General features: G+C 50.8%; 1 protein-coding gene across 1 annotated transcript in view; it reads right to left on the bottom strand.

Moving 5' to 3' along the window:
• SPTBN4 (spectrin, beta, non-erythrocytic 4) overlaps positions 1–20,388 on the bottom strand; it is a 78,872-nt gene that overhangs the window by 52,557 nt on the left and 5,927 nt on the right. Inside the window, 12 exon segments of the mRNA XM_010849331.1 lie at positions 5–121; positions 3,865–4,015; positions 4,798–5,100; positions 5,836–5,994; positions 6,443–6,560; positions 6,635–6,822; positions 6,922–7,034; positions 9,706–9,821; positions 11,336–11,416; positions 12,472–12,563; positions 13,673–13,846; positions 14,989–15,140. Coding sequence (XP_010847633.1) covers positions 5–121; positions 3,865–4,015; positions 4,798–5,100; positions 5,836–5,994; positions 6,443–6,560; positions 6,635–6,822; positions 6,922–7,034; positions 9,706–9,821; positions 11,336–11,416; positions 12,472–12,563; positions 13,673–13,846; positions 14,989–15,140 — 1,764 coding nt within the window.

The following is a 20,388-nucleotide window of genomic DNA, read 5'->3' as shown; positions in this document are numbered from 1 at the left end:
AGGCTCCGCGAGGCCTCCAGCTCCGCGCGCCGCCTGGCCGCCTGCTCCTGCAGCTCCGCCAGACAGCCGTGCACGTGGTTCACGCGGTTGCAGATGACCTGCGGATCGCAGGGCTGGTAACCTGGGCCACGGAAAGGGGGAGATCCCAGGTTGGGCACGGACCAGGACCCGCCCAAGAGAGCGTGGTACAGGCTATCGGCCGAGTCCTTGGCCCGACTTTACCAGATGTCAGGTTATGCGTCCCCTCCTCCTGGCAGCCTTCCCCAACACCTCAAATCTGGAGCAAGCACCTTACCAGGCTCTCCCAGGCTTCTTTGTTTCCCCCATCCCAGCGCGGGCCACTCTGCCTGTGACTCCCTCATCCCACCTCTGACCCTTCTGGGCTGTTGCGAACATTCTGTCTCTTCCATTGGGGTGGGAGCCCCGTAAGGACAAGACCTGGGGCTGTCTCCATCAGACCATGTTCCCACCACTGCTCAGCACATGGTTGAGCCGAGAGCAGTCGCTTAGTGAAAACGGTGACTTACTGACTGAATGAGGAATGGAAAGGGAGACTCAGAGAATCCTAGAATCTTTATATGTTAGTGTAAGTGCAGTGTTTTTCCTTCAGCAATTGACAAAATGAAACCTCTTTATTCTTAACCTATGTTTTGACTCTCCTCTCTCATCCTCTGTCATCTTATCTCTTAACCCAGTGATGACCTAAACTCCTTTTTATCTTCAAATATTTCACCTTCCTCCTGGGACCTCTTAAAGAACCTGCCTGCAATGGAGAAGCGGCAGGAGATGTGGTTTCAATCCCTGGGTTGGGAAGATCTGCTGGAGGAGGGCATGGCAACCCACTCCAGCATTCTTGCTTAGACAGCCCCATGGACAGAGGAGCCTGGAAGGCTACAGTCCATGGGGTCGTAAAGAGTCGGACACGACTGAAGTGACTTAGCACGCATGCACACACCTGGACCTCTGGTTTGAGAACTGTGAGATTAACTTAATGGGTGGCAGTCAGCATTTCTTTAATGGAATAGAGTAGAATGAATAGAAAATATGAGAAGTAGGGGGAAGCGTTGTTTTCCAAAGGCTTTGTGTCTCTGTGTCTGGACATGTGCCTGTGAACTGTGGGTCATGAGGTAAATGTATTTCTTACTGGGTCAAAACAGTGGGAGAGACACTGCCCTAGATGGCATGTGAGGTTTATGCATTGCTGGACACTCACTGAAATTGACCCAAATTCCAAGGCACCCAACTGAATAATAAACATCAGTGGCGTCCATGTATCCAGCCCTTACTCTGACCCAATGTCACTGAGTTCTTACAACCATACTATGAGGCCAGTATCCTCCTTAGCTCTATCTTGCCAATGAAGAAACTCACACTCAGGGAGGGAAGCTGCTTGCTCAGGATCAGCTAAGAAGTGGTACATCAGGAGGCCAACTCTGGACCATTTCGCAGGCACATCTGCCTCCCGTCACCATGACAACACACACACTGCTGTCTCCCATCACCATGACAACACACACCCTACACTAGCCTCTTTGCTGTTTCCACGGCACTGCTGGTGCATCATCACTGGGCGCTGAGATCTCACAAGGAAAAGACAGGGGGAGCCTCCTGGACAAACATCCACGAGAATGAAGGGTGAAAGATGACGAATGAATGATGTCTCTTGGGGTTGTGAGGCTGGTGATGGGTTGAGCCAGGATGGGGATGCCTGCACCGGGACTTGGAAGGAGACCTCAACATTTGCTCTTAGGACATATCCCAGGCCATGAGAGTGAGAAACTCCCCCGACCATCCTGCTAGCTGGAGTGTGTGTGCATGCTGGGCTCCTCTGTCTGTGGAAATTTCCAAGCAAGAATATTGGAGTGGATTGCCATTTCCTCCTCCAGGAGATCTGCCCAACCCAGGGATCGAACCCACATCTCCTGCAGTGGCAGGAGGATTCTTAGCCACTACACCACCTGGGTAGCCCCTGAAAGCTGGAAAGCCTCTTCATTTTCTAACAATGCACCAGGATTCCCAAGGGCCTTAGCTCCAGATAAAGAAGTGAGACAGATCAGCCTCCAAACCCTCTTATCAGTTCTGCACCTCTGCACCTCAGTTTCCTCATCAGTGAGAAAGAAAAAAGCAGTCTTGATGCTGTCAGCACTCATACACAGTTGCACAAGACAAAACATCAGACAAGACCACTCAGCAGGGCTTCCCTGGTGGCTCAGTGGTAAAGAATCCACCTGCCAATCCAGGAGACACGGGTTCGATCCCTGCTCTGGGAAGATCCCACATGCCACAGGACAGCTAAGCCCATGAGGCACAACTATTGAGCCTGTGCTCCAGAGCCAGGGAACTACAACTAAAGAAGTCCATGCGCCCTAGAGCCCATGCTCAGCAACAAGAGAAGCCACCACAATGAGACGCCCGTGCACCACAACGAGAGACTTGCCCCCACTCGCCACAACTAAAGAAAAGCCCGCACAGCAACAAAGACCCAATACAACCAAAAATAAATAGATAAAATTATATAAAAAAAAAAGACCACTCGGCAATCATGATGGAGATGAAGACAAGACCATTCCACAATCATGTCTGAGTGCACACAAAACAAGGTCACTGTGCAAACCACAAGACAGTCACCTGCCTGCCTACCCACGCCTGGCCAAGGTGAACCACTCCTGCCAATCATGTTCCTCCCACCACCTGGTTAAAAATGATTAAGACACACAATCATCTAATTACCCCCACTTCCTGATAGCATCCAACCTGCAGCAAAATACACTACATTAAATTATCCCAAATCACCTAACACAAGCCCACGTCCTACAATGAGCCCCTCTTAACATCCTCTTACTAAGATGCCCCATGGTCCCCACACTCCCATGCATGCAAATCAAGCTTAATTTGACTACAGCAGGGCTCCTGGTGGTCTTTAGCTGGAGGGTGTTGACATCACTAAAATGAGACTCTTTCTAGAGTCAGTCTAAGTTTTTGCCTATCGACATCCATGCCTCTGCTTCTGCTAATGGCATCCCATCCCTGCCCCTTTCTCAGTTCATGTCTTTGGAGAGAGCTGACCCCACTCTTGGCCCTGGGTGAGCATGTCACATAGATGTGGCCAATTAGATCATGTATATAGCCCCAGGCCATAATACTTGGCTGAGGAGTAGGAATGGAACCCACCACAGGCTAATGAAACCCATCTTGGGCCATTTGCCAGAATATTGGGAGAAAGGGGCCTGTCTCCCTGGATCTATGAAGCTGCTGGGATGTAAATGTGGGCTGGATGGTCCCAGATTTACACCACAAGGGGAGGGACTGCCCAATAGTGACACAGACATGAACACTAGAGTTGGAGACAGGTGGAGTCTTAAAAGCATCATTGAACTACCCCTGGATCCAGCCATACCTAAAGCAAAACTCAACCCTTCTTACACATTTAGTTACATCAGCCAGTACCTTCCCTTGTTCTCCTTAACTGAAATTGAGTTTCTATCACTTGATTCTGAACAGGCCTTGACAATAACTGCCTTACCCACCCAGTCTTTTTATGGTATTCACCGAGACCCCACTGTGAAAGGCTTAGCACATAACAAATGCTCAAAAACTGTGAACTATTACTGCAGAATCTCAAAGCAGGAAGAAGTCATGTGGGCCAGCCTCACACTCAAGGCACTAATTTCCCATGTGATATCCCTGATGGAGTGTGATCCTAGTTGGTGTTTGGATGCCTCCAAAGACAGGGAGCTCACTTCTTCATCTGTATCTCAGGAGACATTCTGCGTCTTCTGCTTCTTCTTTTTTTTTTTTTGACATTCTGCTTCTGTTAGCACAAGCCCTGAAAGTCTCCACCCCAGTCCTCAACCCCAGACTCACCCTGCAGCTGTGAGAAACGCAGGGCAGCAGCATTGAGGGCCTCCACCCGCTCACTCTGGGCTGCGATGTCCCCCTCCAGCAGTCCATGCTTCTGCAACAGGTCCTCCGCCTCCACCAGGTGCTGCCCACACTCCCGGGACAGCAGCTGAGCCTACAAGTAAGAGCTGCCCTGAGTGTAGCTTGGGCATCAGCCCTCAGGCCACTCCCCCTTCCACCCACCGCCCACACCAGCCTTCACTCCTCTACTCCATCACCTGAACTCTGATCTCTGTCTCAGACTCCATGTCTCTGTCATCACCTCTCTCCATCTCTGTCTCTCTGGATGCTCCATTATCTCCATAGTTCTGGCCTCTGTCTCTCTCTCTGCCTTCATCCCTTTCTTGTTTATATTTCTCTGTCTCCATCTCGATTCCTATCTCTTTCTCTCCATGGCTTGTGTCTGTATCTCTCTCTCCCTCTGCTTCCATCATCTTATCTCCATCTCGCTCTGTATCCAGCTCTCTCTCTCTCGTAGGTCTCTCTCTCTTTCTCAAACGGATTCCATCTTCCTGTGTGTCCTCTGTAGCCATTTTTTAATAGATTTCTGGTGATGCCTTTGGGTCTGCTTCTCCAGCTCTCTTTTTCTCTGATTTCTTTCTCTGAAACTGTCTCAATCTTCCTCTGACTTAATCTCTGTCCCTGTCTGTCCCTGATTGTCTCCGTACTACTGTGTCTTTTTATCTACTTCTCCGGGTATTTTTCTGTCTCTCATACATTCTTCCTCTGCCTCTGTGTCTCTCTCTGTATCTTTCACTCTCTTTGTCTCCCTTTCTCGTTACCTCTTTCTGTCTCTCTCCTCTTCCCTCTCCATCTTTGACAATTCTTTCAGGGTAAGGACCCCTCCTCCCCTCCAGGTATGCCACCCCCACCACTGGTCCCCGATCTGGCCCTTACCTGCATCTCCTCCATCCAGTCCACCATGTACACCATCTCCTGGAAGACCTTCTGCAGAGCCAGGTTCTGCTCGAGCCGTGTCCGCCGGGCACCTACCAGCCCGGTCAGCAGGGCCCACTGGCGCAGGACACTGTCACGCTGGGCTGCCACCCGGCGGGCATCATAGTAACCTTCAGTTGCCAAGGCCTGGGCCAGCTCTGCCACGCCCTGCACCCGCTCCTCATAGGCTGCTATGTCTGCCTCGATGGCTTCGTGTTTCTTCATGGCTGCCTCCACCGCTGGCAGCTCATATCCAAAATTGTCCTGGGGCAGGGCAGGCCACAGATGCCCATCCATAATGACTCAGCAGTTAACCTGTTACCTTGACTCTGTATGAACCTGGAAACTCCCCTACCTGCTCTTGTTACCCTGGAGACCAGTCTCATCCTTCCCTGTTACCCTGGAGATCAACCCCATCACCCCAAGTTACCCTGGAGACCATCTCCAACCTTCCCTGTCACCCTGGAGACCAGCCCCACTATCCCCAGTTACCCTAGAGACCAGTCTCATCATCCCCCAGTTACCCTGGAGACCAGCCCCACCATTCCAGGTTACATCTCTAACCCTAAATCTGGTACCCAGGAAACAAGCCCCATCTTTCCATTTCCTTAGAGACTGAGGACCAGGCCTACCCTATCCTGTTGCTTAGGAGACCAATTCTATCCTTCTGAGTTACACTGGACACCTGATAACAACCTCCTTTGTCACTTAAGAGATAATTAACTACTCTCCTTATTTCTAAAGAGACTAATTCTGTCCTCTCTAGTTACCCTGGAGACCAGCCTCACTCTCCTATTACCCTGGAGAGCAGGCCCACATCTCTCCCCCACCAGTCACTTAGGAAACCAATTCTCCCATCCCACCTTCATTTGTCACCCAGGAGACTAATCCAACACTTCTCTGTTGCTTAGGAAATCAAGAAGTCTCCCTTTCTGGTCCCAGGGCCATCAGCCTCTCCCTTTCTCCCTTTCCCCCGGAGCCAAGCCCTTCGCCCTGTACCTGGGAGACCAGGCGCTGGTTCTCATTCAGCCAGCTCTCCCGCATGGCCACCTTGTGGTCAAACCTCTGGGCCAGCAGTTCCAGCTTCTCCTGCCGGATCAGCTCGGCCCGGAGGGCAGCCTCTCGCTCATGTTCTGCCTTCTCCAGTTGTCCCCATGCCTAGAGAGGCAGTCAGATTCCAACAACTCAGAACTTCCCTGGTAGTCCTGTGACTAAGACTCTGTGCTCCCAATGCAGGGACCCTGGGTTCCACCCCTGGTCAGGGAACTAGATCCCACATACTGAAACTGAGTTCACATGCCACAACTAAGATCCCACATGCTGCAGTGAAGACCTGGGGCAGCCAAATAAATAAATAAGATTCCAATAATTCCCCACAGTTTAATGGCCTTGGCTTCTCTGTCTGAGGTCATGCTCAGCACTTGTGGCACCTCTGCACACACTGGAAAAAAAATCTTGCTTCCTCATGACCCTTTACTCCTGGAAAAACCATCAGAATGGATGTCAGATGCATGACATCTGCAATGTGAAGAGCTCCCTTGAGCAGTGCACAACCTATACAACCTCACGGGGCAACCCTTTCTCTGCCCTACATCCTCAGCCTCACCTTGTCAATATCCCAGATGCCACAGCCCTCCCGGGGCACGTAGAGACGACGGTTGCAGGCCCGCAGTTTGCTCTGGATGCTGAAGAGCAGCACCTCCAGGTTTCCCTTCTCCTGAAACCTGAAGGGGCCTGAGCTCAGGAACCCTGCCTCCACACCTACACCTGCCACCCTCCCTGCTGAGCCAGGCCTCACTTGACAGGCTTCTCCAGCGTGCAGTAGGCCGTGAAAGCCTGAAGCTGCTGCTGTACCCCACTTAATGAGTTGGCAAACTTCTGGTTGCTGATGAGGCCCACGGTGCGGTGGATCCAGGCCAGCAGCTCGGTTGCCAGCTCCTCGTAGCGCTCAATGATCTTCCCCACCTCCAGCACCTGGTCCAGGACCTGGCCCGGCAGAGGAAGGGAGGGGGGTCAGTCTCATCCCAGACGCAGCCCCGTATGGTTCCCAGGCTCCCACCTACCCCATTCCTGGGCCCCGTGTACCTTTCCAATCCGTTTCCCCTCCACAGCCAGAGCCTTCATCTTGGAGAAATAATGGTAGAAAGAGACCACATAGGTGATGATGGACTTCTCATCGGGAGCCTCCATGTTCACATCTGAGGGGTAAAGGAGAGTGGGAGAGCATGACGACGAGCACTCTGACAGAGAGATCAAACATACTGAGTGGAGGTTGGGAGAACTCAGTCTTCCTAGCTGTGCAACCTTGGACAAGATAACTAACCTCTCTGTTCCTTATTTTGTCTCTTTTTTGGACCACACCAAGCGGCATGCAGGATCTTAGTCCCCTGACCAGGGGTCAAACTCGTAATCCTGCAGCAGAAGTGTGGAGTCCTAACCACTGGATTACCAGGGAAGTCCGTGTTGTTCCTCAGTTTTTTTATCTGCCCAGTGAGGATCTACTTCATGGATTAAATAGTACCTGACACATATACACTACCATGGAGAAATTATCTATAGTGATTTCTTGGACACACCATTCATTCTACTATCTACCTCGGGACCTTTGCACTTGCTGTTCTCACTGTCTGGAACACTGTTCCCTTTTCCATGTGCCAAACTCCCACTCACCCTTCAGGGTTCCACTCAAGTTTCCTCAAGTAAGCCTTCCTGTTCATCCTGTCTAGACATGATCTCTTCCTGTTATTCTTCCTCGTGGCCTATTATCATTTCCTTCTAGAATATATCACAATTTATAACTGTGTGTGTGTGTTAGTAGCTCAGTTGTGTCTGACTCTTTGCAACTCACTAGGCTCCTCTGTCCATGGTATTCTCCAGGCAAGAATACTGGGGAGAGTTCCCTTCTTTAGAGGATCGAACCCAGGTCTCCCGCATTGCAGGCAGATTCTTTACCATCTGAACCACGAGGGAAGTCCAGTTTCTAATTACATATTGCCTTGAGTGATTGTGTCTTTATCGAGTTTGAGCTCCATGAGGACAAGGGCTATGCCTGTCTTTTACCACTGTCCCTGCCATGCCCAGCACACAGCAGAAGCTCAAAAAATACATAAACTAAGTATATGAATGGTATATGAAGTTTGAGGTCAAGGACATGGGCTTTGAAGGCAGCCTGAGCTTGAATCACAACTCGACCACTTACTCACTCAAATATCCTAATAAAATAGATCGAACTGCTCTGAGTTCAGTTTCCACGTTGTTACAGTAAGGATAGTCACAGTGCCTGGCACCTAAGAACACTATGAGTATGAGAGAGAATACTCATAGTGGAGAATACGCATAGTGGCATAGAGGAGAAGCTCAATAAATCCTGATTATCATTTCAATTTACCCACTGAGTGCATAGGATCATACTTGGCCCTGATTCTTCTTCACCTCATAAAACTGACGTCCAATAAACACCCACTATGTGCCAGGCACTGTAAGAGGCAGGGCAGAGGAATGACTAAGTCCCCGAATTCTGGAATCAGAAAGTACTGTTTACTGGGTTTTCAGTGTGATGCCTGAGGAGTGACTCCACATCTCTGAGCCTTCCTTTCCATCAGTTTAAGACAGGATTGATGACTTCTATCCAACTGGATCAGTGTGAGGATGACAGGGAACAGTGTTGATACAATTTCCAGCCATGTGCCTGGCACACTGTAGGGGCTCAGAAAAAGGAAGCAACCATTATTCCAGATACAGGGGATTGGTAGGGTATGATCACGGCCATTACCCTAGAGATGGGGGGCTGGTATTGGGTGTGATCATGAATTTGGAATGAGGTTGAAGTCAGGGGTGGGGTTGGAGACAGACTGAAAATGGGAAGGGGTTGGGGGTGAGGGCAGAGCTCTGGATCCAGGAAGAAATAGGGATGGGCTGGGGATGGGAATGAAGATAGTGTTGGAGATTGGGTTGGGGGTGGTGTTGGCTTTAGGGATGGGGCTGGGGTTGGGGGGGTTGGGTTTGGCAGGAAGGTGATTAAGGATGGGGTTGAAAGTGAAAGTCGCTCAGTGATGTCCAACTCTTTGGGATCCCATGGACTATACAGTCCATGGAATTCTCCAGGCCAGAATACTGAAGTGCAGATCCTTTCCTTTCTCCAGGGGATCTTCCCAGCTCAGGGACCCAACCCAGGTCTCCCGCATTGCAGGTGGATGCTTTACCAGCTGAGCCACAAGGGAAGCCCAAGGATGGGGTTGGGACTGCTATATTTAAAATAGATAACCAACAAAGACCTATTGTATAGCACATGGGACTCCACTCAATGTTTGTGGCAGCCTGGATGGGAGCAGAGGATGGGAGCGGAGTTTGGGGGAGAATGGATACGTGTGTTTGTATGGCTGAGTCCCTTCCCTGTTCACCTGAAACTATTACTATCACAGCATTGTTAATTGCCTACACCCCAATACAAAAGTAAAAAGTTTTTTTTTTTTTTTTTAAAGGATAGAGTTGGGGAAGGAGGGTTAAGTTGAACTCAGGAATGGAGATAGGGTTGGGTTTGAGACAGAGATGAACAGGAATTCCCCGGAAGTCCAGTGGTTAGGACTACAGGCTTTCACTGCCAAGGACACAGGTTCAATCCCTGATTGGGGAACTAAGATCCAGCGAGTCCCACAGAGTGGCCAAAAAAAAAGGTAGAGAAGGAGAAAGTAGCAGATATGGAGCCTGGAAGCGGGTAGGATTCTTGATGAGGAAGAGGTGGGGACTGGGAGGGAGTTAAATTTGAAATGATCTTGGGCTTTGGGATGGTGTTACAGTTGAGTGTGGGGGCAGCACTGGATTTGGGAGTCCCCCAGGAGGAAACCCGGGCTGGCGCCGTGCAGGGCTCACCCTCAGGGTCCAGGAGACGTGCCAGCCCCAAGTGCTGCTCAGCCGTGCGGAAGGCTCTCTGCAGATTGTAGTTGGCGTTGGACTTGGTGAGCTTGCTGAAGTCCACGAGATCGGGCCTGGGCAGGGGCACAGAGTGGGCAGGCAGCAGGCAGGCTCCAAAGCCGGTGGGCAAACGGGTGAAAAGACATCCTTGTCTGAGTCCCACCCAGGGCGAGGGCAGGAGGCGCACAACCCGGCCAAGGGGAAAGCCGTGTGTACTGGTGTGTGTCTGCACACCATGTAGCTGTGGGGCGAGCTCTGCGTGAGGGCGTGTGTAAAGAAAAGTGAAGTCGTTCAGTCGTGTCCAACTCTTTGCAATTCCATAGACTGTAGCCTACCAGGTTCCTTCATCCGTGGAATTTTCCAGGCAAGAGTACTGGAGTAGGTTGCCATTTCCTTCTCCAGGGGCTCTTCCCAACCCAGGGATCGAACCCAGGTCTCCCACATTGCAGGCAGACACTTTCCCATCTGAGCCACCAGGGAAGCTCACATGTACATCTGACAATGACACTCACGTGTCTATGTGGGTGGGTTCTGTATTGCATTGTGTAGCCTTGGAAGTGTGAGGTCCAGAGCCCACCCTCTTGACTCAAACCCCAACCCAGCCTTCTCCTGGCTGTCACTCTGAGTGAGTTATTGTCTTGCCCTGTGCCTCCATTTCCTCCTTTGTAAAAAGGGGAGAAAAATAGGCTCTGCCTATAGGCTCACTGAATATTGAACGACTTATTGGAAAGCAGTTAGAACATTCTGGGTACACTCAGTGACGTTCCCATTGTTAGCAGGACTCCAGTTAGAGCTTGTGGGTTGATGGGCATGTAGGTGGGCTGGGTCTCCCCGTATACATGAGTGTGTACATGTGGGTTCTGGCTTCCTTCACACTGGAAGCGAGTCCCTTCCAGTCTCCAGTTTCCCCTATCTGTCATATGAACAGACCTGTTATTATGGATCACATGCGTGTGTGCTCAGTCGCTTCAGTCGTGTCCGACTCTGCAACCCCATGGACTGTAGCTGGCCAGGCTTCTCTCCATGAGATTCTCCAGGCAAGAGTACTGGAGTGGGTTGCCATGCCCTCCTCCAGGTTATGGATCATGATGTGGGTGTAATTTATCTGGGAACCCTTCCTCAGCCACCTCGGCACCAGACCCTAAAGCAGGAATAGGTGGGTGTGCAGGGAGCCAGAAGGGGGACTTGGGGGCTCACTGTGAGGAAGAACTTTCTGAGAGGAGGAGGCGCTGTGCACACACCAGATTCGACCATCCATAGCAAGTGAGCTGCCCATCCTGGGAACACCCAAGAAGCTGGTCCATGTAGAAGTTGTATATGTGAATGAGTATATGCAGGTGTGCACACATCTATGGGAGGGCATAAAGGTCTCCATGTGTGCACAGGGTCTGTGTGTGTGTGTGTGCACATCTCTGTGTAAATGTGTAAGAGCATGTGTGTGAATGGAAATGCGTATGGAAGCAGAGAGGTGAAGGGAGTGCGCCCTGTGTCCGTGAGTGGCATCTGTACACATCCACGTACAGGGGAGCACCCAAGGGACAGGGTGGGGGTAGGGTGCAGGGCAGAGCTGCCCCAGGCCAGGTGGTACCTGTGCCGGTGAATGAGGGCATTGAAGGCCAAGCCGTCACGCCAGCTGGTGGTGAAATTCTGGATGTTTACCTCGGGGTAACTGGCAGCGTGGAAAGGAGAGACAGAGGCAGAGATGGAGAAAGTCCAGAGGAAGAGGGAGGGAGGAAGAGACAGAGATGGATTGAGGGATGGATAGATAGATGATAAAAGATGAATGATAGAAAAGTAGGTAGGTAGACAGATGGGCAGAGAGACACAGGTGATACACAGGCATATGAGGAAAGAAAGGAAGGACGGAGGGAGCACAGAGATGGAGACAGCATGGGGAGAAGGAGGGGAGAGAGATTGAGAGGGACAGGAGATGAGCGAGAGAGAGAGAGAAGCAGAGGGAAGAAGGAAAAGGGAGGGACAGAGAGAGAGAGACAGACAGAGGTGGGGAAAGGAAGAAGGGAGGAGAGAGAAGGGGGGGAGGGAGCGATCAGAACAAGGAAAAGCAGATATAAAGGTAAAGACAGACACACGGAAGAACAGATAGCGCTGCAAGACAGACAGGGAGCCCCAGGAGGACGAGAGACAGAGAACGCCCAGTCTCCATCCATGCCTGCCCCTACCTTCTTCCTCCCCAGGCTGCTCTCAAGGGCACCTGAGCTTCAGGCCAGGCCCTTCCCAGCAGGACAGAGAGTTGTGGGACCGGGGGCATGCCCAGCGATGTCCGTGTGCCCCTCTTCTCAAACCCACTGAAGATACCAGGACCCTGAACTTCCCACCCCAGCCTGAGCCTTGGGTGTGCCCTCCTAGGCTGAGGGGGCTACTTTCAAGGGTGTGGGGTGGGGGGCAGCTCAGGAATCGGGCCCAGGGGTCCCACACAGGTGCACTTGAGGCCTTTAGAGGTGCGGGACCAGGTGGGAGAAGAGAAGGGAGCAGGCTAGGGACAGCTCCCCACCTCCCGGCATTATTCCCCTGAGGAGTCCGAATTCTTCCAGATTGTGATACAGGTTACACTGTGATACGGGATTGGGATACATCAAGGTTGGGAGAGTTTGGTAACTTCAGATGTAACTTTTGACGCTGAGGACTTGAGCCATCCCTTGCACCCCTGTCCCGGAGGGAAGCCCAGAGGTGAGGGCCTGGCTCCCCTGAGGACGAGGGACTTACCCAGCTGTCTTCATCTGACACCACAAGAGCAGCGCGTCCTTGGCTGAGCGTGTCTCTCTGTTGTCCTCAGTCTCAATCTTGATGACTTGAATCTGTGAAGATACAAAATATGGCTGCTGGGGTCTGGAGGGCTTGAGGCTGGGAGACACCCCACCCACATCCTGGGGGGACAGAGGAGATGGGAGAGGCAGCTTCAGGCTCAGGGTGGGGGCACAAGCTCTCTCCCCCTCCCCTTCCCCTATGGCATGTCCACTCCCCCCTACCCTACCTGGCCCCTTCTTCACCTGCCTATGCCCCACCCCAGTCCAGCTCCGGCCTCTTCCTTGGGCTTCCAGCTCCCAATCTTGGTGATGACCCCCAATCCAGAGAGATATTTCTAAGTCTGATGATGCCTTTTCTCTTGATAAAACTCTAATTTCTCCCCATCTCAGACAGAAAAAGATCAAATTGTTAATCACAGATCACCTAGGCCCTGCTGACACTTCTGACTCGTCTCCTCCCTGTCTCCCCCTTGCCTCCTAGTCTCTAGTCATACTGGTCTTTCTGTTCCTGCAACAAGCTTAGCTCATTCCCACCCCAGAGACTTTGCATCTGCTGTGCCCTCCGCCTGGAATGCTTTTCTCTTTCATCTTCATAATCATTCAGCCACCAGCCTCTCACCAAGCCCTTCTCTGGTCCATATGATCCCTATTACTGCTTTATCATAATCTATTCTTATCTGTGTGACTCTTTATTTCTTTTTTTCTCTGCTTAGAATTGGTCCTTTTCCCACATATGTCTTGTTTACATATTGATGGGTTTATTTATCATCTGTCTACTGCTGGTCCCCCATGTCTTGCTCCATAAAGACAGAAAATTTGTCTATTTTGTCTCTGAACTGGAGCAAGACTGCCTGGATTCTGATTCCAGCTTCACTACCCAGCTGTGTGACCTTGAGCATATTACTTCACCTCTCTGAGCTTTAGTTTCCTTGTTGGTAAAATGGTATAATGAATAATATCTAATTTATGGGGTTATTGTGCATATTAAATGCCAAGTGCTTAGAACAGAGTAAAATCTACATACATGATGATTATAATGATGATATTATTTCCTGGAGCATATTAGGAATATTTCTGGAATGACTGGATGAGTGGGTGAGGGACAACCTCTTAAGGCCTCCCTCTGGGTGGTGGGCTGGGCTGGGGTCACTTGGGATCACCTGGAAGCGAAGGATGATGGTCCAGACCAGCCCCAAGGTCAGTCGGTGGTTCCCGTCCACGATGTCATGTGAGCCCACGTTCTCCAGGTGCACACGCTGCTCCTTCAGGAACTGCAGGGCCTTGTCTACGTTTTCCAGTGAGTGGATCCTCATGCGACCACGCGTGGGCCTTGGCTAGGGCGGCAGGGTCATTAGGAGAGCCAGGGCCTGGCCAAGAGCACGTGCCCTCCGTCCCACCTCTTTCAAAGAAGGTCATCTACATAACTAGGCCCCTCTACCCCTGGTCCAGGCCACACCCCCTCAGCCTTATCAAAGACCCAGGATCCAGGCCTTCTAAAGAAGCTCTGCGCCACTCATAGCCAGACGCCTTCTAAGACGTGTCCTTTCAGGGCTTATTCTAGTTCCTGGTCCCGCCCCTTCAAGTTAAGCTCCACCTCTAAACTGATAGCCACACCTTTCATCATGAAGCCCCGCCCCCTGTTCATAGTCTTACTCCCGCCCCTTCCATTGGATCTCTGTCCCAGGCCACCACTGTTTTGCCCCTAGTCCCATGACCACACCCCTCACTTCCTCCTCTTCAGATTTGTGCCTAGAGCCACGCCCACTCCTTTCAAGCCCCGCCCCACTCCAGGAGTCTTCTCTTGTTTATGTTGCTGTTCAGTTGCTCTATTCCTTCCAAGGGTGCTCCTGTTCTATACCTTATGCCCCTCATAACTTCCAGAGCTTTAAGCGCTGGTCCTTTCATCAATCTCTAGCTCCATTATAACCCCACCCTTTGCAATGAAGTCCCATCCAAGCCCAGTCCCATCCAAGCCCAGAAATACAACTGCAACAATACAATAAGTGGTATCCATACAAGAGTTCCATTTAATCCCCAGACTCCAGCGAACTCGGCCTCACTTTTCCGATGACAACCACACCCTCAACCATAGACCCCTGCAACAGAGTTCTGCCCCAATTTTATAGCCATGCCTCCTGCTACCGCTTATCCAAGCCAAGCCCTTCTAATAAAGCTCCATCCTTCTCCATTAGCCCCCCACCACCACCACTTCCAATGGAGCCCCACCCAAGCCCAGAGTTCCTCCCCGAAGGACAGCCCTCTCCTTAAACAGAATCCCACCTCTGTTCCAAGTCAGACCCCAGGCTCTTCCCAACTAAGCTCAACCCTGTGCCATGGCCCTGCCCACCTGAATGAGGGGCCTTTAACCCACTCAGTCTTTCTAGTAAGCTCCGTCCATCCATTAGCCTGGCCCTGCAGCAGCCCAGCCCGAGACCCCAGGGTGGCCCCCTGTCCCCAGCCCTTCTGGCCCCCTCACCAGCTGCTCCCCGGACAGCACTTCCAGCAGCCGCGTGAGCACGAAGCCGTCCCTGAGGTCTGTGTAGAGGTCCCCAATGTGGCAGCCGACGCGGGCGAGGTGCGAGTTCACCCACTTGGTGAAGGTTTTCTTCTGCACAGCCTCCCGCTCATCTGAAGGACAGGTCCTGATGAGCCCCTAGCTCCTCCAGGAGCTCCGCCTTCCAGTTTCACCCCAGCCCTCCAAGGCCTGGGCAGTTCTCGCCCAGGCCCAGCTCTCTGCAACTATCAGGTCTTTGCAAGTGCTTCCTCCTATCTGAGACGCCCTCCCCTCACCCTCCTCTGCTGTCCTTTAAAATCTTCCTGAGATAGAGGTGATGGTCATATAACTCTGCTGCTGCTGCTGCTAAGTCACTTCAGTCGTGTCCGACTCTGTGCAACTCCATAGACAGCAGCCCACGTATAACTCTGTGAATATGCTAAAAACCACTGAATTTACAACTTAGAAGGACAAATTCTATAGTATGGGAATTATAGCTCATACTAAAACTGTTATTTAAAAAAGAAATGACAGGAAGAGAGGTCCCAAACAATTTCTTGGTAAGCAGCGAGGAGAAGTTTCACACCTCGTCCCTACCTTGCACCTCAGGAAAACTGTCTTGTATCTTACCCTAGTCAGCTCTGTTCATTCGTTCAGTAAGTATTTGAGCGCCCACTATGTGCCTGGCACTGTTCTGGGCTCTGAATTCAGTCAGAGCCTTTTCCTGGCAGAGTTCAGTTTAGTGGGGGCACACATAATAAGCTGGGGCTTCCCCGTGGTTCCACGGTAAAGAATCCGCCTGCCAATGCAGGAGACGCATGTTCGATCCCTGGGTCGAGAAGATCCCTTGGAGGAGGAAATGGCAACCCACTCCAGTATACTTGCCTGGGAAAATCCCATGAACAAAGGCGCCTGGTGGGCTACAGTCCTTGGGGTTGCAAAGAGTCGGACATGACTGAGTGACTAAGCACACAGATAATAGTCTAGGGAGTTATAGAGGGTTAAGGAGGGAGGAGAGGATGAGGGTTGGGTCTCAGGAATATCCCTGGCTGCTGTGGGGAGGGTACATCCGAGAGGGCAAGAATGGCAGCCTGGAGCCCAGGGAGGAGATTGGGGAAAGGACTCAGGAGAGACAGGAAGAGGCTGGACCAGGCAGACATTGAGGGGATGGGAGAGGGGGGCATCTTGAAGTTATTTAAAGATGAAAAAGTAGGGGTTAGCCACTGACAGGCTGTGGCGGAATGAAGAGGAAGGAATATGCTAGACTGCATGTTCCCTGCGGGCAGGAGCCACATCTTCCCCTCTGTAGCAGCTGGATTGCTAGGTTTCCCTCATCCCTGGGCTAAGGAGTGGGCTTGGGATGACTTAAAGGGGAGGTGCAAGGTAGGGACGAGGTGTGAAACTTCTCCTCGCTGCTTACCAAGAAATTGTTTGGGACCTCTCTTCCTGTCATTTCTTTTTTAAATAACAGTTTTAGTATGAGCTATAATTCCCATACTATAGAATTTGTCCTTCTAAGTTGTAAATTCAGTGGTTTTTAGCATATTCACAGAGTTATACGTGGGCTGCTGTCTATGGAGTTGCACAGAGTCGGACACGACTGAAGTGACTTAGCAGCAGCAGCAGCAGAGTTATATGACCATCACCTCTATCTAATATTGGAACACTTTTACCACCCCAGAAAAGAAACCCCATACCTGTTAACAGTCACTTCCCATTCCACCTTTTCCTAACCCTAGGCAACCATTCATCCATTTTCGGACTCTAAGGATTTTCCTACTCTGGATACTTCACATAAATGGGATCGTGCGGCCTTTTGTGTCCGACTTCTTTCACTCGGCATAATGTTTTCAAGGTTCATCCATGTTGTGGTATGTAGCAGTTTTTTATTCCTTTTTACAGCTAAGTAATATTCCATGCATGCTAAGGTGGGTGCTAAGTCACTCAGTTGTGTCCCATTCTGTGTGACCCTATGGACTGTAGCTCCCCAGGCTCCTCTGTCCATGGAGATTCTTCAGGCAACAATCCTGGAGTGGGTTGCCTTGCCTTCCTTCAGCTGATCTTCCCGACCCAGGGATCGAACCCATGTCTCTTATGTCTCCTGCATTGGCAGGTGAGTTCTTTACCACTAGCACCACCTAGGAAGCCCCAGTGATCCATTGTATGGATATACCATATACTACCTGGTCAGGGAACTAGATCCCACATAACTAAGACCAAGCTCAGCCAAATAAATAATAGATAAAATTTAAAAATAAATGTTTTTTGAATATACAGAAACAACCCAGTGAATCCAAATGGAATAACTTGTTTGCTTAAATGTGAGTTGTGTGCTTTTGGATGGGATGGGGGACCTGTGTGAATACATGATCAATGATCACACATAAGGAAGTAATAATGGGGAATAATGTAAGTAGAGTGTTTGCTTATCCTGCCTCTGACAGCCAACACCCAGAGCAGATTGCAGTTCATGCTGAGGCCCGAGTGGAACTTGAGTGCATCCCCTGAGAGGGGCAGAATGAGGGCAACTGGATTCAGCTCTGCCTTTACTAATGACAGGCTATGTTGGGAAAAGCCCAAAGCCCATCCCCCCTCTTTGGGCCTCTGTTTTCCCATTTCCAAAATAAGGGGTTTAGACTAGGTCAGGGTTACTTCAGTGGGCTCTGGGGGACCCTGGGTGTTTGGGAATGCATGCTTGGAAAACAAGGACTCGGGAGAATAGTTTTTAATTTTGTAACTTCATTTCTGTGATCTGCAAAGAAAATTAGTAGTAACACATCCTGGATGGACTTCCTTGGTAGTCCAATGGAGGCGACACGGGTTCGATCCTTGGTCTGAGAAGTTTCCACATGCTGCAGGGCACCTAAGCCCACGAGCTGCCACTAGGGAAGCCCCCTCTCCTAGGGCCTGTACTGCTCAATAAGAGAGGCCATTGCAGTGAGAAGCCTGTGCACCAAAGTAGCCTCTGCTCACCGCAACTAGAGAAAGCCTGAGCTCGGCAACTAAGACGCAGCAGTGCAGCCAATAAATAAATACTCTTTTAAAGATGAAGAAACACATCCTGGACTGTCTAGATGGTGACTTTATAGAGAAATATGCAGTGAGATTTGGGAGTCTGTGATTACAGTCTCGTTAGCATGGAGCTGGGATCCAGAACTGAAATGCTCACCAGGGCCAGGCACAAGGGAGAATGAGGCCCTGGTAAAAGGGAGCAGCAGCCACACAGCCCCACATGACTGGAGCCTCACAGGAGTGAAGGCCCGGTGCTGCCGTACCACGTGATAGCCCACGAGGTGCCAAAAATCTGGAGACAAGAATCTCCCTATTTTTAAATGCTGGCAACTGATTTACGTTTTTATAAAACACAGGGGGTTGAAACCAAATGTGTCCTAGAGTGCCAGTTCTGGCCTAAGTTGACATTGAATGTTGACTGTGCCTGAGTGCGTGTGGCTACCTCGCTGGGTGCCTTCCATCTGCCCTTCTGGCGCCACCTCCTCTCTGGTGCACCTGCTGTGAGCCCAGGGAGGCTGGCCAGGGTGGACCATGGGAATGGGCTCTTGGGCCATTAGAGGTTGGGTTTGGCTAGCAGGAGATGAGGGGAGAGAGAAAGGGCTGAGGGATTCATTTCCTCCCCAGGGTTTCCTAGTGGTAAAGAACCCGCCTGCCAGTGCAGGAGACATAAGAGACACCGGTTCGATCCCTGGATCAGGAAGATCCCCTGGAGAAGGGCATGGCTTCCGCGGTAGCTCAGAGGGTAAAGAATCTACCTGCAATGCAGGAGACATGGGTTTGATCCCCAGGTCGAGAAGATCCCCTGGAGGAGGAAATGGCAACCCACTCTGGTATTCTTGCCTGGGAAATCCTATGGACAGAGGAGCCTGGTGGGCTACAGTCCATGGAGTTGCAAAGAGTTGGACATGACTGAGCAATGACAAACACTTTCACTTTCTCTGCTTGACCAGGCTTCCCCCAGGGCCTGCTGGCACTCCCTACAGCCCCCACTCCTGCTGGGGACGCCTCGCTCCCCTCTCAGCGCTCCCTGCCCTGTCCCAGTCCCTGGGGTCTCCACACATCTATAAACAGTCCCTTCAATAAATTCTCCTTTTTGAGGAGCCCATCAGCTTCCTCCTGGTCCTCTAGCTGCCACACACATCTTTGGGTTGTCAAGACTCTAAGTCAAATTACAATTGTTCTTTGTCTGCCATTGTGTTCATACCATTTTGCCATTTATATATTCTTTCCCACTGTGGTAGTCACCAATTACAAGCGAAATACAAGCCTGGGACTTCCCTGACAGTCCTGTGGTTAAGACTCTGCACTTCCAATGCAGGGGACGAGGGTTCCATCCCTGGTCAGGGAACTAGGTCCCACATGCTGTGCAGTGTGGCCAAAAAAATTTTTTTTAAGTGAAATGCATTTCCTTAGAATAAGATTTTAATTTTTTCACATATTTAATACATCAAGATTTTCATAGAGCAGGGACTAATCTATACTGGTTTCCAAGAAAGGATAGAGACAATATGTAAATGATACATTGGATATTAGTCTGGGGAAAGTGAGGAAGTTGGTGATACCAGGTATTGATGGAAATGTGGGAATATCATAACCCTCATGCCAGCTGGTGGGGCAGCCATTGCGTTAGTCACTCAGTCATGTCCGACTCTTTGGGAGCCCATGGGCTGTCACCCACCAGGCTCCTTGGTCCATGAAATTCTCCAGGCAACAATACTAGAGTGGGTAGCCATTCTCTTCTCCAGGGGAATTTTCCAGACCCAGCAATCAAACCTAGGTCTCCTGCATTGCAGGCAGATTCTTTACCATCTCAGCCACCAGGGAAGCCCACTCTGAAGACAATCTGAGTCAAATTAAATTAGTGCATTCCCTCTGTGAGCCAACAATTCTTTCCCTATGTATATGTCAAGGCTATGGTTTTTCCTGTGGTCATGTATGGATGTTAGAGTTGGACTGTGAAAAAGGCTGAGCGCTGAAGAATTGATGCTTTTGAACTTTGGTGTTGGAGAAGACTCTTGAGAGTCCCTTGCAAGGGACTGCAAGGAGATCCAACCAGTCCATTCTGAAGGGGATCAGCCCTGGGATTTCTTTGGAAGGAATGATGCTAAAGCTGAAACTCCAGTACTTTGGCCACCTCATGCGAAGAGTTGACTCATTGGAAAAGACTCTGATGCTAGGAGGGATTGAGGGCAGGAGGAAAAGGGGATGACAGAGGATGAGATGGCTGGATGGCATCACTGACTTGATGGACGTGAATCTGGGTGAACTCCAGGAGTTGGTGATGGACAGGGAGGCCTGGAGTGCTGCGATTCATGGGGTCGCAAAGAGTCGAACACGACTGAGCGACTGATCTGATCTGATCTGATATGT

The sequence above is a fragment of the Bison bison genome, unplaced genomic scaffold (genome assembly GCF_000754665.1).
Source record: "Bison bison bison isolate TAMUID 2011002044 unplaced genomic scaffold, Bison_UMD1.0 scf7180017864280, whole genome shotgun sequence".
Classification (NCBI taxonomy): Eukaryota; Metazoa; Chordata; class Mammalia; order Artiodactyla; family Bovidae; genus Bison; species Bison bison.
The sequence above is the reverse complement of the archived record's forward strand: the minus strand, read 5'-3'. Positions and strand labels throughout refer to the sequence as shown.